Source organism: Aplysia californica, unplaced genomic scaffold, assembly GCF_000002075.1.
Source record: "Aplysia californica isolate F4 #8 unplaced genomic scaffold, AplCal3.0 scaffold00109, whole genome shotgun sequence".
NCBI classification, from domain to species: Eukaryota; Metazoa; Mollusca; class Gastropoda; order Aplysiida; family Aplysiidae; genus Aplysia; species Aplysia californica.
Window position 1 is genome coordinate 1278843 of NW_004797379.1, and position 22944 is coordinate 1301786.

General features: G+C 38.8%; 1 protein-coding gene across 2 annotated transcripts in view; it reads right to left on the reverse strand.

The window, feature by feature from the left end:
• Positions 1 to 584: 584 nt before the first annotated feature.
• LOC101860641 overlaps positions 585 to 22944 on the reverse strand; it is a 26338-nt gene continuing 3978 nt past the window's right edge. Inside the window, exons 2-7 of one of the 2 annotated variants that reach the window (XM_035969046.1) lie at positions 10424 to 10615; positions 7637 to 7729; positions 4737 to 4857; positions 3601 to 3728; positions 2062 to 2190; positions 585 to 892 (exon numbers count right to left, since the gene is read on the reverse strand). In XM_035969046.1, the coding sequence (XP_035824939.1) occupies positions 2151 to 2190; positions 3601 to 3728; positions 4737 to 4857; positions 7637 to 7729; positions 10424 to 10596 (555 nt within the window). In that variant the 5' untranslated portion in view covers positions 10597 to 10615 and the 3' untranslated portion in view covers positions 585 to 892; positions 2062 to 2150. The remainder of the gene's footprint in view (positions 893 to 2061; positions 2191 to 3600; positions 3729 to 4736; positions 4858 to 7636; positions 7730 to 10423; positions 10616 to 22944) is intronic. The other variant, XM_035969045.1, reaches the window with a different exon arrangement.

Sequence of the window (22944 nt, forward strand, 5' to 3'; positions counted from 1 at the left end):
TAACCATGGACAAACCACTTAAACTTAAACCCTCAAAAAATTCTTAACACATTTTTAAAATACGCTTTTGCGCAATGCTCTTATAAGTCAACTCGTGTTTCATTACTCATAAATACCACCAAAAAAAAAATGTTTAAAGATGCATAGACTCTATATCGGATCTCCCAATTAAGGGGGCTTGATACTTACCAAACAACATTTTTAATGAATAAAATTTGTTTATCTTATAAAAAGGGGAATCCTTCATCTTACATTGAATTCGAGTTTCCATTCAATCTGTGTTCGTTGTACCCAAGTTTACGGCATCCGAGTTTCTCTATGTATCTCCAGCAAGCTGCTCCCAACGGCTCGAGGTCGGAACTGCTGTGCCGGTGAGCTGCTGACAGCGGCTCGGGCACTTTCCTTTCCGATGACTTCAACATCAAATTATTTTTTGGCAAATGTCGAAAACAAGTTTCTTTTACCAGGAAATCATTCATTAGATGAAGAGGTATTGAATTAGGCTCACTTATTTTGATTTAAAGACCAGTTTAGTGACATATATATATATGCCAAAATAAGATTTCGCACCACAATAACCACCCCCCACACCTCACGGAGATAAAGAGTTCAACTTGCTCATACCTTAAAGACAGAGTTACAGTTGGTCTTTATGTGTCCGGGCTATACGTTCTTAAAAGAGCTGAATATAAAAATTATCCAACTCACTACTAAGAATGTTACCGTTAGGATGAAAGGTGTTAGACTACCTTTTGTCTTCACAGATTCTCCAAATTCCTTGCTGACTCTGACTACATTTCTCTGTCTCCCTGTTGTCGTTTTTTGTTTTGGTACCACTGTCTCATTGCTGATGCCTTGCTCAATCTTTTTTGAGTCCGACGAACTTGTATACCTGTAATGTCAGAATCAATAAATAAGAGTACTTTTAAAATTTTGAGGACATACCGAACAGCCATCAGTAAGAACAAAAAAGAAAACTTAATGGACTCGACAAACAGGCTGAAAAGTCTCAAAGGACCCTACAGCCTTCACGTATTAAATGAACTTAATGTGTAAAACTTTGAAACGCTTATCTAGTACAGAGGTTAAACTCTGCTCATTACTAGAAATAAAATTTCAAAATAATTCGTACATTGTTTAGGCTATGTTGATGATAAACATGCTGAAAACATTTGCCAAATACACAATACATTATCTTAATGATGCTCTTACACACAAAACGCTTTATGGTTAAATAGGCCAGTGCAATTTTATGAGTAATCAGCTTGTCACTTTTAAAAGACCAAGTGCATTAAGTGGAAAAAAAACAACCAAAAGCAACTTTTTAAAGCATGATGACAATAGTTATCTAGCTTGTTGAAAATGGAAAGCATACATTGCATAATATGATTTAAAAACCTTGGGTCTTATGATGTTTTATTGAAACTAAAAACCATTCTTTAATCTCAATAGAGTCAAGACTCGATTGATCAACGTGTGCAAATTGGTTATGACATTGGAATAGACTACATGTATTCACCACTATGGGAAACAAAAGGCTAAAAAAAAAGGAAGTTTATCCCTTTGTGGACATAATGAAAAGGACCCAACTTTATAATGATAATAATGCAATAGTAATTACATGTAGGCGTACTGAATTTATATTGCACATATCAACACTCTTAAGCTCTGTGAACTTAACAATTATTACTACCCTTGCAGACTCAAGAACATTCAGAAACATTCTCAGCTTCCCGGGAAGCATACAGTGCAAGCAGCAGATTACTCGCGCTAAAACACTAACAAAGTGACAAGATGTTTTGTCGTCCATAGCCGGGAACCCATTCCACCTGGGTGAAGTGAGGAAAATTTGTATAGAGTGCATTTCCCAAGGACACAAATTTCGGCCTCGTCAGGATTCGAACTCACAGCCTAACGGTCCAAGAGCGTAACCACTGGACCACAGACACCTTTAATTCTTATTTCTGTGCAGTTCACTGATGCATAAATGTTTTTCTTTTCACCTTGTGAACATGCCTGATAATTCATGACACAGAAAGAGCATAACAGACAATAATTTACCTCTCAAGATATGGTGACAGCTTGTAATCAGACTTTAGCATAACCATTATTCAGCAGGGTTACATTTTAAAAGCAAAGGCGGGAGTTAATTATGCTGCACTAGCGACTACAAAGTTCGTGGAACGGGATCTGCAGAATAGACATAGCATTAAAAATGACAACAAGCACAAACAGTGCAAAGTTTACTTAAAACATTACAGAACTGATTTTTCTGGACATGTATTCTTTTTTGGGGTATTTTTTCTTAATTTTAATATCAAGTGAACATCATTTTCAAATGACTTTTTCTTAAAAAATAAAATAGTTTTCTTCGCATAGAGATTGTCCACAACATTCACTTTCATCTCAGAAAATGATACAGCATGTAATATTGCTATGCATGTGGCAAACTTTGATCACTTAAAAAAATATTTTTAATGCATTTAAGTTTGCAATACTACTAATGAATACTGTCCAAGAAAGCATTTCTTTCTGCACATGCAAAAAGTTGAGAAAAACGTTTCCAAACAAATATTACCATTTTATACAATTTGTCGTATAGTCTTTCTTAATGATCTTTTTTTGCATAACAACAGATAGAAAGACATACAGACGAACATACAGAAAGAGAGACATAGGGAAAACAGACGTACATTTATGTTTTAAAAAAGGCGTGACGAACAATGGAACATTTAATTAATTTACAACCAGATATAAATGTCTAGAAGGGTAAATTGATTTGAAGAGTAACATGAAAATATAAGTTTTAAGGACTTCAATGTACAATTTGACTTTATTTATTTATTATTTTTAGGGGGGTGGGGGTGGGCGATTCATAATATTATGATTATGATGAAGTCTAGGAAACTTTCTCTGGCAGACTTTTGTGAGAGAGCCCATACCTATTATTTACCTTCATGTTTTTGCCTGAACTTTGTGATTTTTATTGTGTGAAAACATTTTTTTTTTTAAACTGCAAAATCTTTATTATTGTTTTGTAATGCACAAACATGTTGAAAGGAGACAAGGTTCTGAAAGCTGTTATCAAAAATGTTTTTCTTCTACTCCTTCAAACAGGAAAGATTGTTTGGAATTTAAGGAAACATTGAATTTGAAACAGAAAAACTAAACAGCAAAAAAGAAAGAGGGGGAAAATAGATATATTCAGGTATCTCTGAGTCTAAGGCATGGTTGGTTAGTTGGTTAGTATTCATCTTAGCCAGAAGGTTAAGGTGTTTAGGTATATAAAAAGCATGTAATATAAGTTCTCTTTCTAGCAAACTGTCCGTGGTCACATTATAAGGCTAATAATTTGCAATTAAGTCAAGCACATATCATGATTTCTTTTGAGTCAGGAGTTTCCGTCTTTACTTTTCCCCATGATGTCATTCAACATCAACAAGAGAGGTAGATAGTATCAAACAGTTTTTACACTGATGGCATGACTGCTAACTCTCATGAATCATAATAAGTGCTTATAGAATCTCCTTTTCTCCTCTAGACTGTCCAGAGAAACCAGATAAAAAAGAATTTAAATAAAATGCAAAAAATTATACTTACAACCAATATGATTTTTTGTTAGTCCTTTTCTGGACAGTCGATAAACACAATATAGACCCATCTTGTCTACATCCTTTTCTCAGCTTAGAAATTCCATGTGGACATAGCTGTGGACACCGACTACACCGCTGGAGAAATTAATTGCGCTCATTTTAAAAGTGTGTGCATGGTGGAAAGGGTGGGGGATGGTATTAAACACTATTTGAGGGACTCTATGTGCACAACTTTTACTGCCTGATCTATCAGTAACACAGTTCTGAGAGACTTTGTCACCTAGTTTGATTAATTTTGCTTTTGTGCAAATCAGTCAGCTTGCTTTGCAGATAATTTAGCCTGATCCCCTAACCTCTTTGGAACTATTTATAGACTCCAAATTTCAGCGGTCATACATTACTGAACATGTCTGATGTAAGAAACTGGGAAGCCAACTTGAAGTACAATATTAACAAATTTCTAGTCAAGTACAAGTCACGGTGTGTGCAAGGTATATTATATGTGTGTGTGTGTGAGGCAGCATGATGGAATCAGGCTCTCGTCAAAATAATCAAAGTGAAGAAACTTGCATTTTTCCGCAGTTTGTGAATTTTTATGAAATTTTTGTTTTTTGGCTCAACACCTTTCATGCCCATTAAAGAACTCATTTCTGTACGGATTTTTCTTAAAAACGTTGATTAAACTCCCAAAAAATGTAAATTTTCAGTTCCCACGGACTCTTAAGCTAAGGAAATAACCAATCTTTGGCGGCCATTTTCTCACAAATTTTACGTCTGAAAACAGGTGACCTCCACCTCCTTCATTCGAAAACATCTCAACTTGTACTCAAGATAAATGGATATTTTTTTCATCGACATATAGACAAGTGAACAAGCTTTAAGATGACACCAATAACTCTACATGTCCAAAAATTGACGTGTCCAAAAATTGACGTGTCCAAAAATTGACGAGAGCCTGATTCCACCACGCTGCCTCACACACACACACACACACACACACACACATTATATATATATATATATATATATATATATATATATATATATATATATATATAGACAGTACTGTCCCTGACATGATCACGTCAATTACTTTTGCTTTCTGGGCTTGTTGAACAACTTGCCGACAATATGCAGTATTACCTGTGTATCTTGGTCAAAATACATTTCATCAGGGCACCTTGGTTGTGTGAGGGAGGTGTTTTGCACGCACTGTCTGTTCTGATGCCATTTCTTCTTCTGGTAGTATCCAAAAGGACAGGGCCTGAGGGGTTCACAAACATGTTAATTCTGAAATTATATCTTACAAAATATTTTTGTTTCTAAATAATGTGCCTGTAACTATAGCCAAAAATTAAGCCAGGTACTGTATCAGAATTGGTGTTCTAGACAGGTAACCATTGAAGAGTATTGCTGAGCAGTGCTGATATCCCTCGCTCAATAAAACACAGACTGCACTGTGGCTTACATCGTCGGCTCTCTTGCTGTTGGAACCTCATTAACTCGAATTTTAAAATTTTGCAGGCGAGACAAAAAAACTGTCTAACATTGTTAATATTAAAAATTAGGCAATCAAGTTTTGTCAATGTATTGTGATGGGCCTTAGACTAAATTTTTTTTTAAAGTACATGTATGAGCTTTACCTAAGTGTATTGTTACGCAATCTGAGTTGGCGGCAAAACATCCTTTGTTTAGCGAGGATCTCAGGTTCAAGGGCTGCTCCGTTAAGTTGAACCTCGCCAAGCTGTTAGTGAGGTTAAAACAGCTTAAAAAGTGGCTTTCAGTTTCCCAAATCTAACCTTGATATCTTTGGGTTGTCTTTAATTGCACATGTTTAATATGCTGTGGGTTGTTTTATAATGTTCCTTGTTTTGTTTTCGTAAGTGTTTTACGGAGCTTGCAACTGCATACGGTATTGGTATTAATATGAGTGTGCGGGACACATTCAACATTTTCAACTTGGTAGGAATTAATTTTGAATTTTGCCCTGGTGGCAGCCGAAGCATACTCTTTTCGACTTTGGACCGCCTAGGGATATTTAACGTGCTCAATTTGCACACTGGACCTCCGAGATTTTCCGATATCTGAGAAGGCTAGGTGTAAGATCTTACCTACCACAAGATCCGGGATTTGCCGGAAAGAGCAGAACGGAGGAGCCACGGAGTAGCAGTAGAAAGACTGCGGAAAGTTAGGAGCCCAGAGGAGAGGGCAAAGGAGGGGGAGGGGCAGAAAGTGGAGACAAAAACAGATGACAGAACATGGTAAGAGAGCAGGAAAGGAGGGGAAAGGAGAACATTTTCGAGAAGAAAAATTTCCGTCTCTGTCAGGTTTCGAACCCAAGACCTATCGAATGAGAAAGAGATGAACACCATAACCTCTAGACCATGAGAGCCCCCCCCCCCCTTCCCATAATGTTCCTATGGCCGGCAAGAGAGCTGTTAAGGTGGAAAATGCAGCTGGGAGCAAAATGGCACTTTCTGTATTTTGGAGAGTTTTTCTTAGAAATGGGATTGCTGTGCGCGTGTGTACCGGTATCGTTGTTTGCTCAACCTTATAAAACATTGTTATATCACATTAACGAGGTTCGATGGATCACTTTATGCACTGTATTGGATAGCGGGTTTGCACAGAATCTAAAGTGCGGTTTTGAGTGTTTGTAGTTTGAATCTGGATGTTTTTGTAATAAATTTTTTTTATTGTGTAGCTAAGTATCAAGAATTTAGAGTATAAAACACGATATGCACAAAAATTCAAGTTAGCGAGTTTGCATTAGAGCACTGGCCGCCCCAATGACATCATGTATGATACATACGAGGGGTGTACAAAAAGTCTTTGGTCTAAATATAAAAGAATAAAGATACAGCTTTGTAACTTGGCACACATAATTTTATTTCTCTACACCAAGCAGACTAACGCATTTCTGTCACCTCTCTTTGACCTTCAACAGTCCTTGAGAGAAATATGACCCAGAATGGGCCCGTAACCTGTATTCAACAGCTTCAATGGCGCCCTTGATGTCATGGAAACAATGTCCTTTGGGTGATTTTTTAAGATAAGGAAATAGGAGAAAGTCTGACGAGGGGGCTCGGTCTGGTGAACAAGCTGGGTGTGGCAGGATTTCAAAGCTGAACTGTTTTGCTGTCTGGGCTGCTTGTTGTGCTCTGTGTGCAAGAGCGTTGTCATGCAGTGGGAGGACCCCATTAGTTTTCCACGACTTTTTCTCACCAATTCGGACCGCAATTTTATCAGAAAACCCGAGTAGTATAAATTCATGAAAAAAAAGGGAACTCATTACTTTTAAAATGTTCAGATATGTGTATCTTGAATGAAATAGGCCTACTTACTTTGAAGTCTCTATGAGACTCATCGACGGCTTCCTTCCTTTCCCCTCCATTACCAGTTTCTCTTCCCGTGCTGGACTCGCTGTCAAGAGCTCTCTCTACAGTATATAGAAGCATCACCTATTTTGTTTAGCAAAGTTCAAAGCGGGAGCTCCCGTGGTCTTAGAGGTTATGGTGTTCGCCTCTCATTCAATAGGTCCAAGGTTCAAAACCTGACTGTGATGGAATATTTTCTGCTCTAAAATTGTCTTCTTTCCTGCTCTCTAACCATTATTTGCTGTCTGCTTTCGTCTCCACCTTCTGCCCCCTCCCCCCCTTTTTTTTTGCCCCCTCCTCTGGGTTTCTGACTTTTTCTGCAGCCTTCATTCTGCTACTCCTCGGCTCTTTCTTACTGTTGTCTTTAGCCACACCCCTGATGTTATAGTAGGTAAGGTCTAACAAATAGCCTTCTCGGATAAGGGCAAAAATCTCAGAGGTCCCATGTACAAATTGTGCATCAAGTTAAAGATCCCTTGGTGGTCCTAAAATGGATAAGAGCAGGCTTTGGCCACCACCCAGGCAAAATTTAAAATTCCTAACAAACTGAAAATGTCCAATGTGTGCAGCGCGCTCATATGACCTTCTGCAGTTCCGAATGCCATAAAACACTTACAAAATCAAAAAAAGTTCAAAGCTTAAACTATACAGAGGAGGGTAACTTACAGGCAGTATGAACTTTCTTCCTGTTCACTGGTACACATGTGCACCAGGTACACATTGCCTTGACACATGAGACAGCTGATCTTCAAGTCTTTTCTGTTCAAAAGAAAATTTAAAAAGGTATTAGGGTAAATTTTTACTTTCATGCCCACACACAGATGAACCTAAGCTTTTGAGAGTTAAACTTTTGTATTTTTGGCTAAATACGAAAATAATTTTATCAAATGACTAGAGACAGATTTGACAATGCTTATAATAGTTCCAATGAAAGTTCCTGTTGCATAACTACAAATTGTTGTTATCGATCCAGCAATAGCTGAGCTCTCGCCCATTCAGACCAATGCCATGCAGTGATGAAGAATTAGGCTTCTGAGTCATTTGCTCTTTCAGCTAGCCTATGGACCCACCGACTCAGTGACTCATGAGTGACGAGGCTAATAATACTAATATTAATTTAATAAATGTCATTAACAGGATTTGTGCCAGTGCCATGCTTCAAATTACAGCGCGGCCTAGAGGAGTCGCGTCAAGCAAAACCATAGACTTGTAATAATCAAGATCAATTAGGGTAAAACTATTTTTTGTTAAGTTTTATATAGCAAAAGTTTTACGACACTTGCAACACATGTCATAAAAGAGTTCCCCCGTTAGATCTGATGTGCTTTTAGAGAGTAACAATATAAAATTTCCATACAAATATATGACGGGGGCTCTCGTGGCCTAGAGCTCTCATTCAATAAGTTCCGGGCTCCAATCCTGATAGCGACGGAAAACATTAGTCTCTAAAATGTTCACCTTTCACATCCTTTCCTGCTCTCTAAGAACATTCTGTCATCTGCTTTCGTCTCCACTTTCTGCCCCCACCCCTTCACCTCCTTTGCCCCCTTCTCTGGGCTCCTGACTCTTTCTGCAGCCTTTCTACTGCTTCTTCTTGGCTCCTTCTTACTGCTGTCTTTCAGTTTTCAGCCACATCCCTGATCTTACGGTAGGTAAGATGTACACCAAGCCTTCTCGGACAAGGGTGAAAAATCTCGGAGGTCCCGTGTGCAAGTTGTGCACGTTAAAGATCCCTTGGTAGTCTAAAATGGATAAGAGTAGGCTTCGGCTGCCACCCAGGCAAAATTCAAAATGTCCTACCAAGTACTACCAACTGAAAATGTTTGGCGTGTCCCGCGCGTTCATAGATCTCTATGACCGTATGCAGTTGCGAGCGCCGTAAAACACTTACCCCAAAAAGTGTTTTATTTAAGATATGACAATCCGGTTTGTTTTGACCCTAATGATTACTATACCACCATACTACCCTATAATCCTGAAATCCGCTACCCCTACCCCTAACCCATACAAAGTTACTATTGATATTCATTACTCTTGGGGCTAAAACCAGAGATAGCCAAGAATCAAATGATAATGATCCGCGGAGATAATAAAGGCCTACAATAGTTTGACAGGAAAGAAGGTGAGCAAATCACACTAGTAGTACTAGAGAGCACTCACTAACCACCCATAATTAGGTTGCACTGAGACCAAAACAATCGGTTTAATGGAACTGATGGGACTGATAATATGTTACGTTATTTCCCAAATCAATCAAAATCTGAATTAAATGTGGTCATCTGGCAGCAGGCTACTGACATCTGTGCCGTATTGTAGCGGTTTTGGCTCTTCACCATGGGTACTAGTCATTTTGTCACACTGACTCACACGGTCATTTCGTCACACCAGAGCAGTCAAGACGTCACAGTCATCTTGTCACACTCCAAATCAACAAGCACACTTGCCAACCCCCTAAATTCATTTTGCTAACTTTTCAGGCTGAGGAATCACGATTTTGCTAATATTTAGAAAATGAATTTTTAAAAAATTGAAATGCTCATTTTGTGACATCGCCTGAACAAAGGCCTGAGAGCTGACAAAATTATATCATCGAATGCTAATTAATTTTGGCAATTGCTCGCGTATTCTTATCTCACGGTGAGTACTTGAATTAAGTGGGATCGGGCAACACCGACATATTTCAGGCACTTCCACAAAGAGAAGAAGAGACCTGGGACAATTTTTTTGATCATAATCAGGCCTACTGGAAGATCAAAAGATGCATATATATTTGATCGTTTTGACACATATTTGCGTAATGCTGACAGTTTTACGTACTAGAATACGCAATTGCCTACAGGTTGGCAAGTCTGCACAAGGTTGAAGGGAGACAGTCATTTCGTCACACACGTGCAAACATCAAACGCGCATTGTGGCAAATCACAATTTTTGCGGGATGGTTGAGTGGTATATATGTGGAAAGCCGGGGGGGGGGGGGGGGGGGGAGCGGTTGCGAGTCGCATGCCTACCTGATTGATCAACTGCACCGTTCTAAACTGGGTGAGTTTTGTAGATTTGCTTTTATTGGTGTGATGGGGTGGGGGGGGGGGGGTGCATCCAAGTTAGAGAGAGAAGTCATTTCGTCATACATAATTGAAATTGGGGTGTGACAAGATGATTGTGTGACGAATTCCTGTGCGGGGAGGGTTTTTTAAATAATTATTATTCTTTTACAATTTATCTCCATGTGTTTAGAATCTGTATTGAATAGATTCTAGCTGGGGCATTGTATCTCTTTCGGCCTGGGTTGGCCTTATTATAAGACCTTATAGAGAGCAGTTGCCTCCACAATGATACAGATAGATCTATTGTGTAATTGGAAGCGTACATTTCAAAACATCTACAATATAAAAATAACTGGAACTGGAAGTTGGAGGATGCGTTGCCATGATAATAGGTTGCTTAGACATTTACCTGTAGTACCAGTGTTTTCCATTCTCGTAAATCTGCTCGTCGCTCGCGTCGTGACTATTTTTTTCAGCATCATCATCATCAGGAAGTGAATGTACCCTCAGTGTAAAAGCCAGCAGTAGGATGCCAATGGGTAGGGTCGTTTTCAGAAGCACTCCCATCTTAATTCTTATCATTATTATCACTCTGTTAATCCTGAAATTGAAAATGAAAAGAAACAATTGCATTTTGAATTCCAACGCCCGCGTTCTCAATAATATAGTATAATAGGAGGCCCCACTCAACTGTCGCACGCACGATTTAATTGATCAACCGACCGGGTGACGACACAGGACACCGGACCACCTTGCGGCTTAGATCTAGATCTACATGTAGTAGATTCTAGAATCTAGGTGTGAGTAGAGCTGGTCTCAGTAGATTTTTAGATCTGGATTCTAGTTGGGTTGTTTATGGGTTTTTTTTTGGGGGGGGGGGGGGTTGTTGGAAGTGGCTACTCTGTCCATGCCAAAAGCGGCCATAGACAAGTGCGCTGGAGCGGGTGATGGAGCATTCTCGCTCTGTACTCACTAGACTGGATGACACCGAACCTTGCTTAAATTCATTCCATTTTTTGTTGCTGCAGCACTTTTGTTAGAGTTTATAAGCTCTTTTTACAAAGGAAAATCACACCAGTTACAGAGTGTTTAATTTGTCAACATAAAAATGAATTACATTCGCAATTTACCACTAAATACAGACCGTGGTAGGCTACACTAGTGAGTTAACTTTTTTTTTCTTCACTTGCACCATAAACAAGAGACATCGTTCTTATTCTACATGTTTTAACAAAAATGAAAGAAAATTAATTTGACACACAGCATGTTGTAACTGAACCCAGTCAGCCGTCCCTTATCTCTGAAAAAGTTAGATTTCTACTGTTTTCATGATCGGGAGGACAGCTTTGCATTGTTTTCGTCGCCTGTCCTTCATTCCGCGAAGCACTTTGCTCAGCAAATCTTTTCATGAATATATATTTACCAACCGCATCAGCGCACTCTTTGCGATAACAACATTGATATATATGGAATGTCTCTGGAAAGTCCCACAAAATCGCCACTAATCTATTTCTGCAGTTTTTCAGTGGTTTAAAAAAAAACCCAGCAACATAATATAGGCCAAGAATGTAAAATCATAAAAGGTCAGAGACGGAAAATGTAGCCCACCACGATTCATGCTATCAAGTAGCTGTCTAGCATCGTCAGTAGCTTCACAACTATCACCACGAAGCTCCATACATTTTGAAGCAACATAGCTACGTAAAAAAGGGCACAATTTCTCATCATGACTTACATGGTTAACACCCTCTGTCAGATCATCAATAACAAGTAATTCAGCTTCTGTCAGAGGTTTGTTGCACAGTTCACATGCATGACGCGATTCGATTAGCTTCAAATGAAGCCCCTTCACGTGGTCATGGGTATGGCGAACAACCGTAAAATACAATCATGGAAAATGCAAAAACAGGACCATCTCGAGTTCTGCTGAGCAAGACAATAAATATATTATAATCTTTACTCTTTGCAGCATTGCCAATGGCTGTCAGCTTCATTTCCATTGTTTGATCAAATGAATCGAACTTGAGGGCATCTCTTTCTTTAAATACATTCATTTCATCAATATCAACAGCTCTAGAAGAAGCTGAACTTTTTGTGACTGCTCTCTGTTCTGGAGATGGTGTGCCCCAACATGATGGTGGTGCTTCTGGAAATATTGATGGAGGCTTTGTGGGCACCATAAATCTTCCAGCCCGGCCAAACGTAGCCTACATCAGGTGGGAAGTGAAGAGAGCTAACTCCCATATAATCAGTGACATTTTCTACGATTAATTTACTTGGGACACTTTTGACCTACTGTGCTTTTTTCTGAATCTCTTGGACATCTATATCTAGCATTTGCGTTTGTTGCCATTTTTTTGGGGTCCAAAAGTTCCCGCAAAACGTGGGAAAAGTTGCCCAAAAAGTTGCCATTAATATTCAAGCTTTCAACTTTCTGTAACGACGTACATGACATAGCAATATCTTGATAGAGATAACTTCATCTAAAGCTCAAGAATTTCTTGTGCTTTGTTTCAAGCATCCAGAATATCATTTGTAGTCACCCAGAGTATAAAATCGTGAAAAATTAATATTTCACAACAGAATGAAATCAAAATTAGAACAGCACGGATAAATAACCACAAAAATTAGGGCGCGTGTCCACCTATCCGAAGATTGGCTGTTTTAACCCTAAAAGTGTGTAATTCAAGAAAAAGCAGGCCTACGGGATATTAGATGTAAATTATGATCCGAAATCACAAACAATTTGGGCGTGCCAGTGTCAGTATTCCGTTTTGGTGGAGACACGCTCTAACACAACATATTTATATTTTAGAAGGGTAGGTACAGCATCAAATTGAATGAAAGTACGCTGTATAAACGCAAAAAAAAAAAGAAAAACAAATCATCAGAACAATGTTTTGAAAAATTAACACACCAACAAATTAAAACACAACAAAGAGGGAAAAATAAAAGACAAACAGTAATATAATTTATAGTATATAACGTAATGTACTTATATTCTCTGCATGAAAATAGAAACACATGGGCATCTTCACACTCATCAAAGCACAAGTCTATTATGTTATGAAGTAGCTTTGTTCTTTTGTCTTTATTGAAAAATGCAAAAATCACGGCCGCGATTCACGGACCAAAAAATGCCAAAAATCGCGGCCGCGACAAACGCAGATGCTAATATATTGTTATTTTGCCATCTCCCTTTTGACTGGCATAAACCACTTCTACAGCCCCATACGCGACATTTTCCTCTCATGTTCAAATGTTGCTCTCGCGGTTCATTGCGCAGAAACTGAGACGTATACAATTCAGCTGAAAACTTTTTCACAGTTTCAATAACAAGTTTCTATTTCGTCGTTGTAAACTTAGAGGGATCAATGATGGAAAAAAAGGAATAGAAAAAAAAAGAACCAGCTGAGGACTTAAATCATCAACCTTCCCTAAGCCTGAGAGACAACAGGGTCGACATTGATGAACAACCGAATTTGAATGCTGAGAGTGAGACACCAGCGTGGATGGAAAGTAAGTGGAAGGATAATATCACATCGAATTCTCCCCCCCCCCCCCTTCCTCTCTCTCTCTCTCTGCTATCTCTCTCTCTTTCTTTCTCTCTCTCTCTTTCTCTCTCTCACTCTTTCTCTCTCTCTCTCTCTCTCTCTCTGTACAGACACACACACACACACTCTCTCTCTCTTTCTCTCTCTCTGCTCTCTCTCTCTCTCCCTCTGTCTCTTCCTCTCTTCCTTCTCTCTCTCTCTCTCTCTCTCTCTCTCTCTCTCTCTCTCTCTCTCTCTCTCTCTCTCTCTCATTCTTACTCTCTCTCTCTCTCTCTCTCTCTCTCTCTCTCTCTCTCTCTATGTATGTGTGTGTGTGTGTGTGTGTGTGTGTGTGTGTGTGTGTGTGTGTGTGTGTGTGTGTGTGTGTGTGTGTGTGTGTGTGCGTGCGTGTGTGTGTGTTGTGTCTTTGGCCCAGAACCAGATTTATTCTTTCATTCCTGCTATTTGCAAGTGTATTTTATATTATGTATACATGTTTATACAGATAAAAAGAAAAGGAAAGTTGATAGCACGGGTGTCTTTTTTTCTTGCAACTACGAAACAAAAACTGAAAACGAAAGCTCTCAATATTAACGCCAGGTCTCCTTATCTGAGAAACTCCTTATTATTAGTCAATTTTCCCTTTACTGTCTTATTTTGTTCTACACCAAAACTGTGCTTGTGTTTATATTTATAGGCAGACAGACAGACAGACAGACAGACAGATAGATAGAGGGTTTAGATCAATCCCTACAGTCAATTCATTCTTTTGTTTCAGCCTCGTAATCGCCTCCTTCAACTCCAATGACATTTGCTGATGCTGATGCTACCGTCTAATCAACGAGATGAAAGTGCTGTTTCGGCACTACCCCAGTTTCAACAGTTATGGAGCTCAGAAAATGCTTTTTCAACAACTTTCCAAAATACTTTGATGCCCTGGCCTGAATTTCTCAAGATTACCACAGCCTACTGCAATGGCATCGTCGACATTCTTGAGCACATCACACGATAGTTCGAACATTGATAGGCACTAGTGGTGTAGGTATAGTGAGGAACATATCGTGCGTGTGATAGTAGTGAAGAGGAAACTTTAGAATGAGGATGAACTTGCTCCTCACCCCATTGCCAAAAATAAAATTTCACCAATGAAAAAAGATACAGAAGTAGGTGACAATGATGGACATGCGCTTTTTTACTTTGCCTTTGAGAATCCACCATTAAATAAAGTGCCAGCAAAATCTTCAAAGAAGTGCAAAAACTATGGAGGCTGAAAGTGAAACAATATTCACAAAATCAACGCAACACTGACGTTTAGTATACAGCAGGGTGTTGTGTGACGGAGATGCCAAATCTCATCAGATGCTCATTTTTTTATGATATTTATGACTTTGAAATGGTAAAAGATGACTACATAAATCGCATTAGCAAAAGAATGTTCCACGCCCTTCAGAGCTTCCAAACATCAACAACTAAGACCTGAACAGAAAACTCACGAATATTGAAAAACAGAGCAGTTACAAATACCTCACAAAACCTGGACTTAACTGTTACTTGTGTTCATTAGTTAAAATTTTGTTTTTGTTCGGGAGCTGTTGGTTTCTTATCGAGCACGAAACCTCTTTTTCACAGGACCGTGTAAGATTTTGAACACAATTACATGTATCTGTCAGTGAGGAACAGAGGCCACGAAACTGTCATGGTTTTGGTTGGCCTGGGGTGTGATGAACACAGCCGCCCTCGTAAGAATCGCCGGATGCCTTGTTTAGTGAACTACATCGCACAAGTGCTGGAATTTAATGTCTTACCCTTATTTTCGTCAAGGTGTCATTCAAGTAGTCACCCCCATGCCAAACAAGGCTTTTTCTTATATATAGGGACAATGCCATTAGAGAATTCTTTAAAAACCAAATCAATTCAACGTCGGAGTGGTTACAAGTAAACAGCCCCGATAAATCCTTTAGAGGTATGTATTGTGAAGTCCCATAAAACAGCAGCAGGAGAAAAACGACTTTGCCCCCAATTGAGACCCTTAGTTTGCAACTCTCTGTGACACTTGAAATGAAATGGCAGATAAATCACTCCAAAATTTAATAGAATTGATGCCCAAATGTTTCGTGCACAACACAAAGCCAATGGTTCCTAAACAAAATAACAATGAACACAATTAGTGTTGAGTCCACGTTTTGTGTGGTATTAATCTATCTGTGATTGCTCTGTTTTCCGTTATGTTTGAAACTATCGAGACAAAATATCGTAATAAAATATTGTTTACTGCAAAGACAAAATTTTCCATTCATTAGGCATGCAATATATCGCTATTCGATCAATATTGATACTCTTCAACAAAAGCGCAAAGACAAATTTACGTTTCTTTGTATTCGCACAATTTTGCCAAGCCTGATTTTTTAAAGGTCAATTTTGAATGACCATATCTCGGGCGTCTCTTAAAATAGATTAAATATCAATGGGCCAGATGATGAAGAATTTATTGAGCTTTAAATTGGTATGCTGCATGAGTGGGTAATGCAAGGGTTTAACACGATGACTGAGTGATTACATTTTCAAATTTCTTTTGGACACAACGTACAGTAAGTTTTGCGCGTGAAAACTTTAAGGGCTTTTTTTCCTCAAAATGGGCTCTTTCAAGGGGGGTATGAACACAAAAAATCTAGCATTCGAAAAGTTCTTAAGATATTTTCATAATTTTTGGTATAGGCTACTGATAAATGAATCATTATTCTAATGTAATAAGTAGTGAAGTCAAAAGAGCATCTTGAATAAATGATTTTATTATAAATTTAATCCGTTGTTATGATCTGAGATTTTCGTGGTCAAAGTATTCACCTAGTTTAGACTTCGATTCTGAAAAAGTTTGTCCTCCTACATAAAAAATTCCAAGTCCATCCACTAAAACAGCCACATAAGGCTGCAAAACCACTTATTGTAATATTTTAAAATCATTTATAACCTCGGGACAGATTTTTTAGAAATGTGTACATTTTCTATATATATGACTTCCAATATGGCAGCCGTTACCATAGCAACTCAAAAGAATTTTCAAAATTTTCTTCGTAGCCTAATTCTCCACTCTACATATATTGATGCTACCACATTCTCGTCACTGCATGGCATTGGTCTGAATGGGCGAGAGCTCAGCTATTGCTGGATCGATAACAACAATTTGTAGTTATGCAACAGGAACTTTCATTGGAACTATTATAAGCATTGTCAAATCTGTCTCTAGTCATTTGATAAAATTATTTTCGTATTTAGCCAAAAATACAAAAGTTTAACTCTCAAAAGCTTAGGTTCATCTGTGTGTGGGCGTGAAAGTAAAAATTTACCCTAATACCTTTTTAAATTTTCTTTTGAACAGAAAAGACTTGGAGATCAGCTGTCTCAAGTGTCAAGGCAATGTGTACCTGGTGTACATGTGTACCAGTGAACAGGAAGAAAGTTCATACTGCCTGTAAGTTACCCTCCTCTGTATAGTTTAAGCTTTGAACTTTGTTTGATTTTGTAAGTGTTTTACGGCATTCGGAACTGCAGAAGGTCATATGAGCGCGCTGCACACATTGGACATTTTCAGTTTGGTGGGAATTTTTAATTTTGCCAGGGTGGTGGCCAAAGCCTGCTCTTATCCATTTTAGGACCACCAAGGGATCTTTAACTTGATGCACAATTTGTACATGGGACCTCTGAGATTTTTGCCCTTATCAGAGAAGGCTATTTGTTAGACCTTACTTACTACAACATCTGGGGTGTGGCTGAAAGACAACAGTAAGAAAGAGCCGAGGAGTAGCAGAATGAAGGCTGCAGAAAAAGTCAGAAACCCAGAGGAGGGGGCAAAAAAAGGGGGGGGGGGGAGGGGGCAGAAGGTGGAGACGAAAGCAGACAGCAAAACATGGTTAGAGAGCAGGAAAGAAGACAATTTTAGAGCAGAAAATGTTCCATCACAGTCAGGTTTTGAACCTTGGACCTATTGAATGAGAGGCGAACGCCATAACCTCTAAGACCACGGGAGCCCCCGCTTTGAACTTTGCTAAACAAAATAGGTGATGCTTCTATATACTGTAGAGAGAGCTCTTGACAGCGAGTCCAGCACGGGAAGAGAAACTGGTAATGGAGGGGAAAGGAAGGAAGCCGTCGATGAGTCTCATAGAGACTTCAAAGTAAGTAGGCCTATTTCATTCAAGATACACATATAGTAACATTTTAAAAGTAATGTGTTCCCTTTTTTTCATGAATTTATACTACTCGGGTTTTCTGATACAATTGCGGTCCGAATTGGTGAGGAAAAGGCGTGGAAAACTAATGGGGTCCTCCCACTGCATGACAACGCTCTTGCATACAGAGCACAACAAGCAGCCCAGACAGCAAAACAGTTCAGCTTTGAAATCCTGCCACACCCAGCTTGTTCACCAGACCGAGCCCCCTCGTCAGACTTTCTCCTATTTCCTTATCTTAAAAAATCACCCAAAGGACAGTGTTTCCATGACATCAAGGGCGCCATTGAAGCTGTTGAATACAGGTTACGGGCCCATTCTGGGTCATATTTCTCTCAAGGACTGTTGAAGGTCAAAGAGAGGTGACAGAAATGCGTTAGTCTGCTTGGTGTAGAGAAATAAAATTATGTGTGCCAAGTTACAAAGCTGTATCTTTATTCTTTTATATTTAGACCAAATACTTTTTGTACACCCCTCGTATGTATCATACATGATGTCATTGGGGCGGCTAGTGCTCTAATGCAAACTCGCTAACTTGAATTTTTGTGCATATCGTGTTTTGTACTCTAAATTCTTGATACTTAGCTACACAATAAAAAAAAATTTATTACAAAAACATCCAGATTCAAACTACAAACACTCAAAACCGCACTTTAAATTCTGTGCAAATCTGCTATCCAATACAGTGCCTAAAGTGATCCATCGAACCTCGTTAACGTGGTCTAGAGGTTATGGTGTTCATCTTTCTCATTCGATAGGTCTTGGGTTCGAAACCTGACAGAGACGGAAATTTTTCTTCTCGAAAATGTTCTCCTTTCCCCTCCTTTCCTGCTCTCTTACCATGTTCTGTCATCTGTTTTTGTTTCCACTTTCTGCCCCCCCCCCTCCTTTTCCCTCTCCTCTGGGCTCCTAACTTTCCGCAGTCTTTCTACTGCTACTCCGTGGCTCCTCCGTTCTGCTCTTTCAGGCAAATCCCGGATCTTGGGGTAGGTAAGATCTTACACCTAGCCTTCTAAGATATCGGAAAATCTCGGAGGTCCAGTGTGCAAATTGAGCACGTTAAATATCCCTAGGCGGTCCAAAGTCGAAAAGAGTAGGCTTCGGCTGCCACCAGGGCAAAATTCAAAATTAATTCCTACCAAGTTGAAAATGTTGAATGTGTCCCGCACACTCATATTAATACCAATACCTTATGCAGTTGCAAGCTCCGTAAAACACTTACGAAAACAAAACAAGGAACACTATAAAACAACCCACAGCATATTAAACATGTGCAATTAAAGACAACCCAAAGATATCAAGGTTAGATTTGGGAAACTGAAAGCCACTTTTTAAGCTGTTTTAACCTCACTAACAGCTTGGCGAGGTTCAACTTAACGGAGCAGCCCTTGAACCTGAGATCCTCGCTAAACAAAGGATGTTTTGCCGCCAACTCAGACTGCGTAACAATACGCTTAGGTAAACCCACAGAATTCTACACTTATAGAAGCGGAGCTCCCTCTTTGCGATCGCCGATTCGCAGTGAGGAATTGAAACTAAAACATGGCGGCCTGTTGAGGGCACCTTTGGCTCCGCCGCACAGCGAGGCTTCGCGTTGCTATGCACGCTGATGCTAGTGGTAGGGCTTGGAAGACACCTTACATCAGTATTTTAAAACTTTCTTCGAAGAGGAAATATAGTGAAATAGTCTAGTACATTTTTATTGCCAACAATATGTCATAATTGGCAAGGGAAGATTGAAGAATACCGGACCACTCGTACATTATTGGCATTGTTACAAAATGTTTTTGTATTTGTATAGTTGGTTTGTTGGTTTTTTTATGATGGGATGGGATCTATTATAGATCTAGATAAATCTGGATCTCTAGATCTACTAAAGATCTTCACAATCACAGTACACTTGATAATAACACGAATTATGAACATTAATTCTGTTGGCAAAATTATATCTAGATATAGTCTTGGTAAGTACATGTACTAGATCTACGATAAAGGGGACGCTGACAGTAACATGCTCACTACAATAATATTGTCTTAAACTTAAAAGGCCATCCAAAGCAAGCAAAAAAGAACAATATAAGCCTTTTCTCCAATTTACTAGAAAGAGATAAATAAATTGAGCTCATATTGAGGAAATGTATTATTTCTCATTTTAAGAATTCATCTCTGTATTTGCATCAGTAGTGTACAACAATTTTCATGCTTTGTTTAAAGCACGTGCGAGTCTAACAAATACAAGAGATTGGAGAATGTGTCGGTTGCACAAAAAATACACAGGCCTATTGTACATGCTGCCAAAAACACAAAAATGCAGAAAAGGCCTCAAAATATTGGTTTACACATAAAAGCCAATAATGCAAAACAAAGTAAACAAGAGTGGAACTGGTAGGCCTATGTCTCCTGAATATATGTTCAAAGTCATTTTCTGTGTGTTGGGACTGTGATTTCTAATGCATGAATGATAGGCTCATTCAGACGTGATAATGAAGAAACTTGTGTCTACAGTCACAACAGAAAGAGTTCCATGGTGAATGATCACTGGTCAAGGATTTCAGAACTGTGCGCATTTTGAGAAAAATGTATCCCCATACCCTGGATCACATGTCGAGGGGATGGGCTTGTCCCCCTGTAATCCCCGCACACAGTAAACAAACACGAATAAGAAAAATAAGTGGTCTCTTGTTACGGATCAAATTGAAGTCCTGTTTCAATTCGATTAATTGATAAAAGTGCGTATCGCAATGCGTTGGCCACCCCTTCCCTATAGGCCTATGCTATTTAATAAATACATTCATCATACCTGGATTCTTTAATGCCCGCACATAGTAAACAAACACACATTTTTGAACACGTATAAGAAAAAATAAGTGGTGTCTTGTTACGGATCAAATCGAAGTCCTATTACAATTCAATTAATTGATTAAAGCGTGTATCGCAAGGCATCGGCTAACCCAGCACTATTACGTTATTTTATAAATACATTCGTCAGATCTGGAATCTTTATCCTTTAATTTTTAATCCCCGCTCACAGTAAACAAACACACATTCATGAACATGTATAAAAAAATAAGTGGTCTCTTGTTACGGATCAAATTGAAGTCTTGTTACAATTCAATAATTGATAATATCGCGCATTGCAATCATTGGCTAACTCAGCATTTTACTCTATTTAATAATACATTCATCAGATTTGGAATCTTAAATTATAATCATAATTATATGTGCCCGAGCGTGGGAAGTGAAAGTGAAAGGAATTGAAAATGCTTTCAAAAACAATTATGAAAGTAACATAATTAAAGTAGGACTACATGTGCTTATAAAGGCCCAAAAAGGTGTATGGATGCTGAAATGAATGTTTCGGATGAAAATAATACGCTATCTCTACTACTGTAGCATGCGGTCAAAAATTTGATGCGCAACTTATTATCAAATATCTAGGCTACTGAACTATCGAACACCTAGATCTAGATTCTCTTACTTTTACACAATGACTTAGATCTATATCAATTCGTCTTAAACGATGAGTATTTTTTTCAAACATTAAAAATTTGTACACATCTATAGGTTCTATATTATTCTAGAAATTTCTTTAAAGAAAATTCTTTAATAAATACTAGCCCAATATTTTTTTTAAAATCCCAGTCAATGGTTTCTACAGATTTTTAAAAAGTTTATAGGTGGAGCTACATCTCTTTTAAAAGCAAGTCCGTCCTTTTTTTCTACTTCTGCTGGCGACATTAAGCTAATTATTGAACACATGTTTTGAGAACATTAATTAGATCTAGTGAAAAAATATGTTCAGTGTAAAACAAATTTCTTGTAACAAGTTTTGCTACTAAAAAATTACGTAGGCCACATGCGTATGCAAAATGTGTGTGGGAAGCTAATAATCTAGAAGTGCTGTGAACAATCCCATCCGTGTTACGAATTTTTTCAGTTCTGTAGATATTTATAAACTCTCTATGTCTGCTTTTTCTGTTGGCACCCAAAAACACAACAATTTAAAACCTTAATTCCAATCTCTAGGTTGCACAGTGAATTCTGTAACTCAAAATTACAAACTGGACAGTAAATGTTCCACTTTTCACTTGTTTGTAAAAGCCGCTCTTGCTTTAAAAGCTATAGGGTTACTTCCGAAAACGATAAATAGTGCCCTCACGACGCCATTGTTTTCTGTCTTCAATTCCTCACAGGTCACGTGGTACAGTTCCCGTTCTATAAGTGTAGAATTCTGTGGACTAGACTCTAGTAGTAGACTCTTCTTCTTCTACTTCTAAACCTTCGAGATTACAAAGGCCAAGCCTAGGCTTGTAAGGATTCGTTTTGTTAAAAGTGTTGTTTAACACAAAGTCTATGAAGTTAGCAAACCTAACACATTGTTTTCTAACGAAATGATGCTTAAATTGACTTTTATATTGTCAAAAAGAGATCAAATTTAATCACCTAATCATTTAAGTAAGGAAGTGGCTATCCTCGCCCGGGGTGAGAATAAAAACCCTACGATTGACCTCTCACCCCGGGTGAGACTTGCCAGCGTTGGCTATTCTCACCCAGTGTGAAACAAGACCTGTTTTTCCTAATTTCGAAATGCTTTCTATCGGTGTGGATGATCAAATTGACAAAGGCAAAGAAAAAAATGACGTTATAGCACAAAAGTAAGCTAATTTGATCGTCTGCAAAGATGCTATGGCTCTTTCACTTTTCGAATCGACCGAACTACGCGGGTCACCATTTTGTTTTGCCCGAAAGTTCTCGCAAGATCTACTCCTCCCCCTTCTCTCTCTCTCTCTCTCTCTCTCTCTCTCTCTCTCTCTCTCTCACTCTCTCTCTCTCTCTCTCTCTCTCTCTCTGTCGGCAATTTATTAAATCTGCAACCTGCAATTAGATTACAACTAGATCTAGATTCGAGACTTTAGTAAAGGCAGAGTCCAGGGAAAAACATCAATTAAATTCGTGTGGTGCAGATGAGTAAAGAGAGACCAAAACAATCTCTCTATCGCGACTATCACGGCACATCACTTCACCTATACATGTTCCGGTAACCACCTATAAATAGATGGAAGTTTGACCCGTGTCAAAGGTTGGGAGGTGGCTGACGATTCGGGAGGTGGCTGCGGGTTGACGAAAGGGAAAAGCGCGCCGCCGCCCAGTGACCCGGGATGATCGCCCGA